This window comes from Spermophilus citellus (assembly GCF_964194105.1).
Source record: "Spermophilus citellus genome assembly, chromosome: 17".
Classification (NCBI taxonomy): domain Eukaryota; kingdom Metazoa; phylum Chordata; class Mammalia; order Rodentia; family Sciuridae; genus Spermophilus; species Spermophilus citellus.
The window spans coordinates 37,882,874-37,897,634 of NC_138199.1; the positions used below are offsets into that span (position 1 = coordinate 37,882,874).

Consider the following 14,761-nt stretch of genomic DNA (forward strand, 5'->3'; position numbering starts at 1 on the left):
TTCTCCTAGATTTGTACCTATTTGTTCTGCTTTGCCCTCTGTGATAATGGGAAAAAAAAAATCCCTACTCCTATTTAAGTCCAACTTCTCCACTTATATCCTGGAAATACCCCATCTTATTTAATCAAAGATTTCACTCCAGTTATTCTATCTCTCTATTGTATTATGACATCTATCTTGCTCCTGGGTCACTGTAATCATCATACCTTGACTCCATGTTTCAATCCAACAACCACTCTCTCTACCATTGATATTCCATACACAGTTGTCCATCTGAACTTTTTGGTCCATTTTCTCACCCTTCTACCACCCTCTTCCTCCTCAGAGAGTATATCTCCCTTTCCCTGTGATTGGCTCCAACCCCCACCTCCACCCCACTGCAACACTCCAACCAAGTATCTCTGTCTGCTGCACGCATTGAAACTTGACTATTGATACTCACAGAGCCTTAACATCACTTCATACTAGAATCCCCGGAGCTATGCAGGAGGAACTGAAGGCTATCACACCCAACACAGATGACCTTGGGACTTGGTAGAGTAGCTGAGGGCCTTATAGGTCCTCTGGTCTGGAGAATGATGCATAAGGTAGTGACAATAAAATTTGTGATTCTAATAATGGTATTCAGTGTTCCACAGAGGTTTTAAAGATTACCCTCTAATCTTTAGGATCTTAACACCTAACTGAAGATAAGAAATACATGCAGAGGAGAAGGAGAGTATTTTATTTTATATATTATGGGGTGCTACATATTTTCCCTACATTATTTTCCTTTTATTATTGCAGTCTCATGAGTTGAGTATTATGAGACTATAATTCTTAATTAAGAAACCTAGAAAGATCACTGAGGTCACATCACCAGGCTGTAGTAGCACCGGCCATTAAATCCAGGGCTTAGTGGCTCAAAAACCCCCTCTTTTTTCTACACTATGCTAGCTCCAAAAATAAAAATTGAAGGTGTGTGTTTAACTGGAGATTTGAATCCAGTTAACCCCTTTGAAAGAAGCTGAAGAGGATCAGGGGCTTAAAAATTGACACAGAGGGTCTCCTGAAGCCCAGTTACTGACTCATTATAGGATCGTGGTTAACTTTGGGGAGACTAAGAGTGTGAAATGTTGGTTCGAGTTTATTAAACAGCCCCTATGTGGCTTCAGTCCTTCCAAAACTGTGGTAGACACACAGGGGACCTGTGAGTTGAGCTATGAGAATAGCATCTCATCTGACAGTGCAGGCAAAGTTCCTACAGTCTGAAGACACAAGATGCTCAATGGGAGAACAACTACCTTCTGACTGGCACATTTGTGCAATGGACATTGGTGGCCCAGAAATCTGTACTGATTTCAGACTGGTCAAACTGCAAAACATTTCTCAACCCTACCTTTCTCCTCTTCATTGAGCTTCATTCACTCAATTGCATATTGAAATTCCAGTAGTCAAAAATATTCCCTCTTCTGTTTCAACAAAATGCATAATGATATAACACCAAAGTCCTTGGGCCTCACCAGCCTATAGGCAGTGCTAAAGTTTGGAAGAGAGTTCCCACAACCCCCTACTCAAAGCCCCACATGCTAAAGGCTTGGTCACCAGCCTTTGGCATTGTTGGGAGGTGGAACCTTTAAAAGGTGAGGCCTAGCTGCAGGAAGTAATATTGAGGGCATGCCCTTGAGGGAATATTGGGGGCTACCACACACACTCCTTCTCTCTTTTTTGCCTCCCTGCTGTCATAAGGTGAGACATTTCCTCCACCACATGCTCCAACCATGAGATACTGCCTTGCCACAGGCCCAAAAGCAATGGAGCCAATGATTAGGATCTGAAACTGTGATCCGAAATAAACCTTTCCTCTTTAACAGCGGCTTTTTTCAGATATTTTTGTCACAGTGATGGAAATCTGACTAACATAGGAATGAAATTGTATCTGCATTACACTATGGGTTGGCACTACTAGGATGTAATAACAATGTAGTATTCCTTAACCATCTGTGCCACTACCATTACTCAGAAAAAAATTAATAGTGACTCCAAGAAACTAGGAATCCCCAAAAGTAACCCCCAAAGAAATTAGAAATCCTCAAAAGTTGGTGTAAAATAACTCTCTTTAGGAGCACAGAGGAGAGTGAGTGGTGGTGACAGTGGTGGTGATGGATGGTGGTGGCAGATAAAAGAAAGAAGTCAAACTGGTTTCTTGAAAGTGATTTGATAATTAGAATTCACATTGCATTATTCAGCTGCTACAACAAATAAACTCTGAGTTATTGTTTTAACTCAGTGGAAGTTTTTTCCTCCCCCATAAAAATCAAAAACTGGCATACTAATGAGCATGCAGCTTTCATCCCAGTGGTAATTCAACTTAGGGTCTTCACCAACTCCAACATGTGGTTTCCAAGAGAATTTGCATATGGGCTTCATCAAGCAACAGAAGGAAGATCTTGGAGAGGAGGGAAGTCAAAGGCCTCACACTAGATGTGGGTGTATCACATCTGCTAGAATTGTCACATGCCATAGTGACTGCAAGGGGAAAAAAATGTGGTGCATAAAAGTAGCCAAAGTAGGCCAGTTTCCTTTCTCCCCACCCCATTTCTTTCCTCCAAAATGATCTCCATTCTTTAGTAGTATTGATGATAAGGCAGAAGAAGTCATTTTCCTCAACTCAGAGAGCTTGTGTGAAAATATCATCATTACTCAATGCTGAACAAATTTCTATGCAATCCAGAAAGGTCAGCTATCTATCTGTGATTGATTTCCAAATGCTTGTGTCTTGACCCAGGTTGCACATGCTGGTCCAGCTCAGGGGGAGGAAGAGTATTAATCTTACCTTGTCTCTGCCCAACCACATTATCATCAACGGGGACTTCACCTAGTAACGTGATATTGGTGTAAAATAACTTGTCTTCAATCACTCAGGTGTCTGCTAAGTTGGAATCAGGATCTGAGTCCAGGTAAATTGGCTTCTAAGCTCGGGTTTTTAACTGCTACACTATCTAGGTCTGGTAAAAGATAAAGAGGTGTAGGCGGGAAGACATGCCTGTCATTCTCATGGTGTCCAGATCTTATCCTGCAGTCTGTGCCAGCAACTTCAGCCTTGATCTCATGCTCTAGTTTCAGAGCGTAGGGGGCAGGGGAGTGGAAAGTGGAACAGCCAAGTACTTGCCAGTCATTGCTGGCAACCACGCCCTCACCCCGTTCTCACTGGAAGCAGGAGCCCTTTGGGTAGGGAGAGTCTCCCTAGACAATTACCATGCTCTTTGTCACCTTGTGGAAAGTTTATAGAAGACTGATTGTGACTTTATTGACTCTACCTTGGCTAATGACTATTTTGTCAGAAATTGATGATTACCTGCTGAGCTTCATGATCTCCATATGGACATCCATTAAACCACATACAATTGTTGAGCTGACAGTAATACTAGCTTAAGCCCTGGGGTCCCTTCATGGCTCAGTTTGAGTATTCAGGAGAACAAAATAACGTATAGGTTCTGATTCCTCTTTATTTATTTTGGAGTATTTCCTTAATGATCTGGTACACTTTTATATAAGCTATGTGCCCTACACCAGGGAATAGAAACACACACATTCCCTTTTATAAAAATAATTCACAATAGTATATGCCAGTTTTTAGAACTCTGTGCCAAAAACATGAATGTGTATTTTAATTTCCATTCAGCCTGCCCAGCAACAAGGTAGGGACTATGATCCAAGCTTACAGATGAATGAAGTGAGAATCCGAAAAGGAAATTAGTTTTCCTGAGGTCACACAGCTAGCAAGTGGTAGAACCCAGTGCACACCAGATCTTCCCTCTCCAGAGCCCTGAATCCTCACCACTATGCTATTTTGCATCAGTCTTATTTTCATATCCCATGTCCTTTATGCACAGCCAGAAAATAGGACCATGTTCTGCTCTCATAAAACCATAGTTACAATTTTTGGCGGATGACATCATCTACCTTTGATCTGATTGAGCACTCAAAATCCTCTATAGCAAATTAGCTTAACTCAAAGTGGTTTTCCTCTTCTAATGAAATCTTGATCATTATTAGGTACTAATGCTAGATGGAGCAAAATTCCATGTCCTCAATGTTTGACTCCAGAGAAGAGTCAAACATTATTTTCTAAGAATTTGGACCTAGTCTGACAATAAATAAGGTGTACTATTGGTTCTGCCACTTAACTATTATTTTGAACATATTACCAAATCTCTCTGTGACTTAGTTTCCTCAACTGTAAAGTGTCTATAATGGTAGGGATGCCTGTCTGTACTGAAAAACATTTAAAATATTGTTCTAATTACAGTGGCTCCCTGAATGCTCCCCACCCAGAAAACATACACAGAGCTCTCAGCAGCTTTGTATGAACAGTAGGGGAGATGCCTAGCTCAAACTGAGCTAACCAAATTCTCTCCTTCCTCATTCTGGTGATCACTTTCCTCCCACCCCATGGCTTGAGAAACAGAAAGAAGCTCAGCAGAGAGTGAAAGATTAAATAGATGTGAAAGTAAAGCAGAAAGATCCCCCCTAGCATCTTCATACTAAGTTCTCCTTTTGGGCATTTGGAGTCTTACCTGGCAGACCACCTCACTATCTTGTTGGGAGTAAAAAACACAAAAACATCTGTGAAAAGTTTAACTTGGCATAAAGTGAGCATCAATGGATTGTTACACCCTTGGCTCACATCTGGGATGGGCTTTTATTCAGGCATGGGTCTTGTTAAGCTTCTTAATTGATACAAGAGAAAAAAAAATCTTGAGGTGCTATAGACCACAGTTAAATGTTTACTTAACTGGCAGCATAAAATAGCCACAGTACAGTTAAATCCAGGTAGGACAATCATGCATCAACAACTGGGGAACGGTTTGGGGGTTGCTGATTCTTTCTAGGGTAGGTGGAAAGCCCTGTCATTTGTGCAAATGCAAATGGGATTTCTCTTGGTATTCTTGGGTGACATTTGGTTTGCACTTCAAATTTATGTGAACAATAGTCTCTGTCTTTTATACCAACATGGTTGCTGTTTACTCTATCTCCTTCCTCAGAGTAGAAGCTCCATGAGAGCAAGTGCCATGCTTGTCCCGCTCCCACCACATCCCCAGCATTTAGCACAGGTTGTGGCACACAGTAGGACATCAAGAGTATTTTTGAAAAAATGAATGCAGTTTTTCATACACTGATATTAATACTTGCCTACAATCACATATCCTGCGAGTGACCTCAGGGCAGGATTCAGATGGAAGCGTGTTCATCTCCAAAGCTGTCTTTCCTGCCAGTTGTATCTTTCTGAAACTTCCACTCTGACAACTTATGGTACCTATGCAGACCCATGGTCTCTCTTGCTCCCCAAATCCTACCCACTCTACCATTGTTCTGTTGACCCCAGTATTTAACCAAAATCCCCCTTCATTTCTTTCTCTTTTTCTAACATGTGTTCATTTAATAATTACTGAGAATAATATGTACCCATCACTGAGCACTAAAGACAAAAGATAAATAAGACCCCATTCAGCCATCAATATTCTCAAGGAAGAGAAATGTAAAATAATAATAATAATAATAATAATAATAATAATAATAGTAATTAAGTCTAATATTCATGATAAGCACTATGACAAATGCCAAGAGAAAGTTATTCTCCCAGGTGTTGGAGATAAGAAAAGTTTTAGACATTACATTTGGGGCTAAAAATTGATAGAATAAAAATTATTTGGACATACAGAGAAGAAAGGAAAAAAGGAAATTCAAGTTCAAAGAACAGCCAGGCTGTGTTAGTAAAACATGATGTACTAGGCAAGGTGCAGCAACCAGTCCAGGAACAGTGGGGAGTGTGTGTGAAGCAAGAGAGGAGGCAAGCAGGCAGGCTGGGAGCCATTGCCAAGGTTCTGAAAGTCCCACTCGGCTCTGAGCAACCTACAGAGCCAAATAAGCACATGCTTAGGACACCCAAATTGAAATCAGATGGAGACATTCCCCCCCCAAAAAAATTAGCTTAATTTCAACATACTGTGTCATTTCAAAAGAATATTTCTATTTCAAGTTTTAGTATTTTAAAAAGTGTGGATTACAAGGCTGGGGTTGTGGCTCAGCGGTACAGCGCTCGCCTGGCACGCGCGAGGCCCTGGGTTCGATCCTCAACACCACATAAAAATAAATAAATAAACAAAATACAGGTATTATGTCTAACCAAAAAATAAATACTAAAAAAAATCTGGATTACATATGGAGATATCATCATAACTTTGTCAGTGTTTAGGGACTCTAAAGGTATTTATCAGGCTTTAGTCCTGTTAGAAAAATAAAATACTAACTAATCTCAGTTTTGAGCTAGGCAGAATTGAGTAAAGACAGTTTGCAAACTGCTTTATGCATGGACTATAACTGTACCTCTTAACTCTCTCAAATACTAATGATTTGTGAGGTCAATTGTTTACCCTAAGGACCACCAGCTTGGCTGCATTTCAGGAAATGTGACAAATGAACTATAATAGGGAGGGTCTTTTCCTGTAGTCCCAGAATTAGGAACCCAATAAAACTCAAATACCCTACTTACTAAACTGAAGTCAACCATCTCCCCCCAGGAACCTATAAAGAGGCTGCAAACTGATCCTGCTACCTCTAACCAGCCCAAACATCTTCTTTATCTTACATTAATATATCTTGTGAGACACAATTCGTGGCCAAAGTTGTACATGCCCTCCCCCCTAGAATCATTGGGGAAGGAAGAGAGTATTTTAGAAAATCACTCATCTAGATCAGAAGTTTCTGCAAGAAGGAGGAAATGAAATCTTACTCCTAAGCTGGTTGGTTTCTACACCCCATCCCACCTCCCACTCCAGGACTGCAGGATGAGAGGCACCCTAGGAGAGTAACATGTATATAGGAAATCTGGGGCCTCAAACATGAAATACCCTACTTTCTAAACAAGGTGAAGTGGAACTCTATCTCAAGAAAATGACATATATCATTCAGGCAAAGACCATTGTACCTGCCAGGTGCCCAGCAGCAGAGAGCATCAGGCGAAGGCAGAGGGAGAATAAGGTAGCCCACTGTGTCACCAGCAGGGATAGGGAAGCACCTCTGATAGCCCCCCATGCTCTCAATTATAGAGGTGAAAGTTGGGAGCAGGGAGGGGAGAAGTGCAAGAGCAGGTGGCACCCTTGCTACCTGGTACCCAGATCCTAGATTGGAATTTCTCTGGACATACTCCACACACATAGTACATACCTGGCCCACAGCAGACATTTAATACTAATGTTGAAGATGAAAAATTGAATGGAAGCACGTAATGAAGGTTAGTGCCCATCTTCCCACCCCACCCACCCCACCCTAGGTTTCCCAGTTTAGGAGTCCTATTTGTTGGGTAGAGGAGGGTGTTCCCTTGGCACAGAAGCTTGCTTAAGTAACATGGTGTTTCCTGGGTCAGGTATGGTGTGGTCTCCCGCAATGCCAGTTTCTGGGCAGCGCTTAGGCTTCCACAGTCCATAGGCCCTGGTTGCATGCCAGCTCAGTGGGTGGAAGGGTATAAATCTCAGCTACTCTTGAGCCCTGCCACATGTGCACCTAAGACTTCCAACAGCAACATGAAGTTGGGAGGCTTCCTTCTCCTTGTGGCACTCATCTTCCTCAGCCTTGAGTTACAGGAGCTTCAGGCTGCGGTGAGACCATTGCAACTTTTGGGTGAGTCCAGCCAGAAAGCGGCCCTATTCTTCTTCAAATGAAAACTCTAGAAAGTAGAATTTCAGGTACCAGTGTGTGCAGGAGGAAGGGGAAGGAGGAAAGATTCTCCTTAAAGAGACATTGAAAGGACCCCCCCACACACACACTTTGGTGGCCACCACTCAGCTTCCCTGAGCAGTAGTTCTCTCCTGCCCCTGCTTTCTCTCTCTCTTTCTCCCGGTTCATTCCGCCATCTGGACTCTCTGTTCTCCTTCTGTCCCCTCATCAGCCATCCTCCATCTCCCTCTTCACTAGCTTCTTTCTTGAATTACCTGGAGAAAATATTTGCTTTAGCATGCTAAACGTGAACCATCACGACTTCTCCCTTTACCACCACCATTTTCAAAGGAGTATTCTTAATCCCCTGTAACTTGGTTCCTAACAGCTTGAAGAGAATAATGGCTTCAGGAGAATAATGGGGGCAGGAAGCCAGGCTGTGGATTCCTGCCCCCATTATTCTCCTATAGCTTCTCCCCGTGGTCCCCATAACAAATCCCCTGACTTCTCAATTGCAAAGTCTTCAACCTCCACAGCATCTAATATTGTTTGTCCTCCTTTAGTCCTCAAGCTTTCTTCTCTCCTGGATTATCTTTCACTGTATCTTATTCTTCTCCCTAAATATTAGAGGATTCGATTTACTCCTCTCTCTTCTTTGCTCTTTTCCTCCCTCTCCATCCCATTTTGGTCCATTCTTTGAAACTGTTTCTTCACCTGCTCCTTCAACTCTCGCTGCCCCACTGTTTCTGGCCTGATTGCTCCATCTCAACAGCTTCTAACACCTTTCCCTGACTCTGGAGTTTTCCTTTTGCAGTTTGCATGGCTGTTGAATCCTGTTCCATCCTATGCTCCCAAACCAGAATGATCCTCCCAAGTGAATAACCTCTCTTGGCCTATCAAATGAAATCTCAAGTCCACAGGTCCTGGACATCTGCCTTTGTTTGTTTGTTTGTTTGTTTGTCCCCTGCTTCTGTTTCCTGCTTAGCTTCCAGCTACTCATAATACTTATGCAGACTTCCATTTGCCATTCCTTCTGGATTCCTCTTATTCCAGGGTGGGGAGTGAGACCAATGAGGTGCCTAGGGTTCAACATTTAAAGCTGCACTGGATCGCAAGGTTGTGCACAAGTTCCTCCTTAAGTTTTGGACGCTATGCATGTCACTGACCTCCCCCTCACTCCAACCCGGTTGCATTTTCCCATTGTGAATTTTTGCTAGTAATTCTTTTCTCACAACACTCCACCTGCCTCCTCCCACTAATTCTGCCTTCAAAATATCCCTGCTCTTCAAGATTCACCTTTTACAATTACTCTAATTGGAAGTAACGACTTACTTCCTCTGAGCCCCCTGAGTCCTCTGGATCAGGTCTCTTGGGACACTTGTGAAATATTGTTGGGTTTTTTTTTAACATTTAAAATTTTTTTTAAATTGTAGATAGGCACACTATCTTTGTTTTATCTATCTATCTATCTATCTATTTTACATGGTGCTGGGGATCCAACCCAGTGCCTCACATGTGCTAGGCTAGTGCTCTACCACTGAGTCACAACCAGTCCTGCTACTTTATTTTTAGTACTTGGAATGTAAGTCTTATCTCAACTGTTAGATTCCAAGCTGCTTGTCTTACATCTCTATATTTCCTGAATAACCTCCTCTATGCTTGATATATAATAAGAAATCAACAGTAAGTACTTATGAGTGACTAAACTGCCATCAGTGGGGACAAGGGATCTTTGATGTCCTCACAACAAATTAACAACAGCTACTGGGAACATGGAAGGATCACACTAATTCCTGTAAAGTACATCATAGACATCCCCCAGGGCCCTTGTTACACCCCTCAGATACTGCTAGTCAATCATGGCACTCTTTTCTCTCTGAACATGGATATGGCATCTGAGCCTGCTCAGCACAGTACCAAAAAGCCACCTCCATTGATTGGAGTTCACAATGGAGAATGAGCTTTATTTTTTCCTGCTAGATCTAAGGGCTCCATTTTACAGAGGAGGAAACAAAGGCCAAGAGAAGTCCAGAGATAGAATCAGGTGGAGCAATTCCTGAAAACAGCTAAGTAGCCAATCTAGGCACAGCATACATTCATCTACAGCACTGCATGGTACTTTGCTAGAAGCCCCTGTGAAATCTTAACCAGATCTTTAGTCCTACTTCATTGGTTCCAAAAACCAATCTTGAGACTCTGGGAACTTGGGGACTCTCCACTCAGGTCAAGAGTGACTCCTTGAAATGTAGAGATGTGCTCTTCATGTCAGGTCAATTTCACCATGTGGGCCAGCAGAAGGCCGAGGGACCAGGCAGGTCAGGGGTGAATCCCACTTCTGTATCTATTAGCAGGCAAGTCACATCTGTGAACCCCAGCTGCAAAAACCTATAAAATGGGGATAGTTAGACTCATCGCACAAGGTGACTGCAGGGGACCCTTGAAGATAGTCAGTAAATGTGAGTCTCCCCTTCCTTGCAGTGTGGGGAAGTGTGGACATTGGGGGGGGCCTCTTTGTACTTATCCTCCACAAACACAAACACTCTCTCCCCATCTCTAAAGTAGGCTTTACTTTATTGAGGTTATTTAACTGAAATATACAATACATTAATGAGTATTAGTCTGCCAGTAATCATTTATAAATTATAATACTAAACTGAAAGAAAGAAGTGGAACTTCTTCCTTAATCCTGGGCTGTCATCCCCAGTGCTTGAGCCTCAGGCACAGTGGTTTTCAGCTGGTCTGTTCTAACTTAGGGGCCTGTGCTGAGCTCTGCAGAGGTGACTGGGACTGTGGACCAGGGGAGCACTGTGTCAGCACCGGGTGTGGACATGATTGTGCTTCCAACTAAACACAGGTAAAAACATCCTGCTTCCCCAAACTTGCCCTGCCCAGGCAGGTTGTACATATGGCTCCCTTTAGACTTTCCAAAATTAGGTGCGACATAAGCCTGTCTTCTAGTAGCCTCTCCCTCTTCACCCCCAATAAAAGATGTATCCCATCACAAAATAGTGATTTCCAAACTTTTAAAATAATTTCCTTACCTGGTATATCCTGGAGAAAAAAAAATCAGGCTATTTTTTTAGGAAAAAAAAAAGAAGATAAAAATAACCCATAATCCCACAACCCCCCAAAATGTCTGCTTAACATGATGATGCATATTTTAAACATAAATATATAATATGTATTTTAGAATGAGAATCTTGTACCTATTTCAATTTCTCAATTATTTGACTTAAAAATCACTAGTGAAAAATTTTAGTACTAATAGTGAGTCCTCCATCCCATCATCTCTACTGGCATTAAGCTCATCATATATGCTCATGTACTTGGTAACCTCTAAGACAGCTCTTATTTTTATATTAGTAATATGACTATAATGAATAGTAAATTAATCATTCCCATATTAATTCTCTTGGCGTAAATTCTAAGAAGCATAATTATTGACCAAGTATAACTATTGACCATTATTCATTGTAAGTCTTTGATAGATATTGCCTTGTTGACCGATAAGCATCCCTCTCCTATAAAAGATATTTCAGGGGACACATGTGGTAGTTTCTTTATTTTCAGTAGCTATTAATTGAAGAAAGCATAGTAAAAAGCCACCATGATTCAGTTTTGATTATAAATTAAGTTGTACTAAACACAATAGAATCAGTATACATTTTTAAACAAACCATTTGTCTTCAAAACATATTACTTGCCCAATCCACCTGCAATCCTTGGAATGTTCAGGACCTTGCTGGCCACTCGCAGCTGCTATGGATTTTCAGAATTGTATTCTGTTGATCCAGGTCCCCAAAACAGTAGGTCTCACATATAAATTTTTTGTCCATTTCTCAAAGAGTTATCTTAAGGGCCATCTTCTCTAATAACTGCTCATCTCTTCCTGTAGTTTCTGCCTGCAATGATGGGACTTTCTGGAGCTTCTTGACTGGAAAGAGAAATGAAAATCAGGACCTGTGGATGGAGACTACAAGTAGTATGGGGGAAGGGAAGAGGAGGTGTTTGTTTCAATAAATAATCACTTTAAAAGCATCCACACTACTTGAGTTATTTGGTGAGAGGTGGCAGTGAAGATGAGGAAGGTGAAGAGGAAGATACATGACATTTGTTGAATATTTTCAATGTGACAAGGAATATGTTAAATTCTTCACAAGCATTATCTAAGTTATTCTTTTTTTTGGGGGGGGGAGATGCCGGGGACTGAACTAAGGGGCACTCAACCACTGACCCACATCCCCAGCCCTATTTTATATTTTATTTAGAGACAGGATCTCACGAAGTTGCTTAGCACCTTACCATTGCTAAGGCTGGTTTTGAACTCGAGATCCTCCTGCCTCAGCCTCCCGAGCTGCTAGGATTACAAGCATATGCTACTATGCCCAACTTCTAAGTTATTCTTACAACAATCTTTTGACTATGCTTATCATGTCCATTTCATATGTAAGAAATGAGTTTGGGTAAATTTAGTAATTTGCATAAAATTAATTACATAATTACATAAGATAGGTGTTGGGGCCTACACTTTTATCCCGTGTCAAACTCTGAGGGACAGGCATTATAACACAGTAATTAGGACCATCTACTCTGAATTTCAAACCAAGGCACACATGCAACTGTGTGGCCTTCAGCAAATATCCTGACATTTTTTGCTTCAGTTTCCTCATTTGTACAATAGTATAGACATCATAGACCTACAAAGAGTTTAGTTCTTGTAGAGTGCTTGGCATAGTGCCTGACATAGTGGTCCCAACAGTTGGTTCCCCATATCCAAACAGGTTCTGAATCCATAGATTCAACCAGCTGCAGGATGAAAATATGTGGAACAAAAAAAAAATTGTGCCTGCCACGAAATGTGCAGACCTTTTTTTCTTCTCATTATTCTTTAAACAATATAGTATAACAACTGTTAAATGACATTTACATTGCAATAGATATTATGAGTAATCTAGAAATGACTTAAACTACATGGTAAGATGTGTGCAGGTGATATGCAAATACTATGCCATTTTATATAAGGGACTTGAGCCTTCTCAGATTTTGATATCCTTAGGGGAGTCCTAGAACCAATGAATCATGAACTCCAAGAGATAACTATATTCAATAAATGTTTACTACTATTACCATTATTATTTTTACCAAATAGATGGGCTGTTGACCCTTAATTTTACAAGAATCTAGAATAAGACACAAGGCCAATTCTCCTTCCCAGTCTCTAGTTTCTAGTTTTAATCTGGATACTGAAAGTCAGCCCCTCATTTCTGTTCCCCCCCCCATTACAAAAAATATGGGAGGTAAAAATGTCTAATAATTTCTTGTTTATGTTCTTCATAATCACAGACCTAAGACTTAGCTGGCCTAGGTTAAAGTCTGATTTTGACCAATGCTGTTAATGTGGACCTTGACAAACTATTTAAGCTCTCTAGCATTATTTCATTCACTATAAAGAGAGAAAATAATAATATCTCATCATTTGAATGCAAAATTTATAAAACTTCATAGTTTACAAAGCATTTTCATAAAAAGTGCCATTTTACAAAGCATTTTCATAAAAAGTGCCATCACCCAATAGATGGAAACTAGAGGGCCCTGGATAAACAATTAAAACAGTGAATTTACTCATTTTATCAACAAGTATAGGAGTATGCCTACTGCATCCATGTGCTTGCTAGCACTGAGTATATAATGGTCAATGACACAGACAAGATTTGTGCCTTCATGAAACTCACATTCTAGAAGAGGAAACAGATAACATGTAAATAAACAAACAAACAAAAACAATAACTACAGATTATCATAAATGTTCTGAAAAAAATATACAAGGATGTGAACTAGAGTGGAGGTATGCAAGCTTGATTTACATTGCAAATGTGAAAGAAATGCAATTCCATGATAAGGTTCCAGATCAGGCAATGAAGAAGTTAAAAGGGAAATGGCTATAAACTTGTTTAACACTTCTTAAAGCTCCGCAGTCACTCTAAGACTATTTAAATGTTGAGAGTGCCAAGGATCAAAGATGTGTGAGGAAATTTTCTTGGGAGAGACTGTTAGTTTTCGTAGTCTCAGAGTTGGAGGTGGGTGTTGGGGTGCTACTGTCTAACCTCAAGTCAATGAAATGGGCTTTCAAAAGTTTCCCTGAGAGCTTGATAAATTTTTCCTTCAGTTGCTGATCACCATGAAATACGAATATTTATTTCTATCCACAAGGATATAATCTATCATGACTCAACAGATTGACATTGGTATACTTTACAATATCTGGGTCATTCAATATTAAATAACACTATATATGGGTAATCTATGTTGTAGCCTACTACAAACCCCTCTAAACCCAGATTATTCCCAGTCTCTTCACACCAACTCCAGTATGGTAAGGACCAGGCCTTACATCCTTCTATCCTAGTGTGTTGAACATCTCTTAAGCACTACTTCAAATACTTTTGGTCTTAAACACTTAGAACCATACTTACAGCAATGATTTACCTCAGTAAACTACTTAGTAGTGGTTGTCAATATAACTTGTCAGAACCTTGCCTCAAACATATACTCTATATCCCAAACCATCTCAGTTTTGCCTCAGGGCTGCTTTAACTATGCAACAGGAGACTCCTCTAGGAAACATTGCACATTGATGCATGTTAACCACAGAGCTAATGCCTAGCCAGGTGATAATTGACAATAGAGGTCAAAAGCTGGCAGATATATGCTTCTGTTCTCCATTCCTCAGGAGGGAGTTCTGAGAGCATTCCATAAGATTTCTCAGAAACTCCAGAGGATTGGGCTGGGGCTGTAGCTCAGTGGTAGAGCATTTGCCTCGAAGGTGTGAGACCCTGGGTTCAATTCTCAGCACCACATATAGATGTGTAGATGTAGATGTGTCCATCTACAACTAAAAACAAAAAACTCCAAGGATTGATCGATAAGAAACTTCTTGCAATGCCCAACTCAATAGCATATATTTGTATTGATTCTCCTTCCTTCCCTGTTTATTCCTGAATAGATGACTCACATACTAATCTTGTCTGAGGCTCTATTTTGAGGGAGTCCCAACTAAAACATC

General features: G+C 40.8%; 1 protein-coding gene across 1 annotated transcript; it reads left to right on the plus strand.

Annotated features, from left to right (window-relative positions):
- Positions 1–7,565: 7,565 nt before the first annotated feature.
- On the plus strand, positions 7,566–10,546 carry LOC308636329 (protein Wfdc21-like; the record flags this gene model as incomplete). The annotated part of the gene is made up of 2 exons (XM_081271746.1): positions 7,566–7,662; positions 10,452–10,546. 2 exons carry the CDS (start codon positions 7,566–7,568, stop codon positions 10,544–10,546), a joined length of 192 nt encoding a protein of 63 aa, XP_081127872.1.
- Between the last annotated feature and the right edge of the window lie 4,215 nt (positions 10,547–14,761).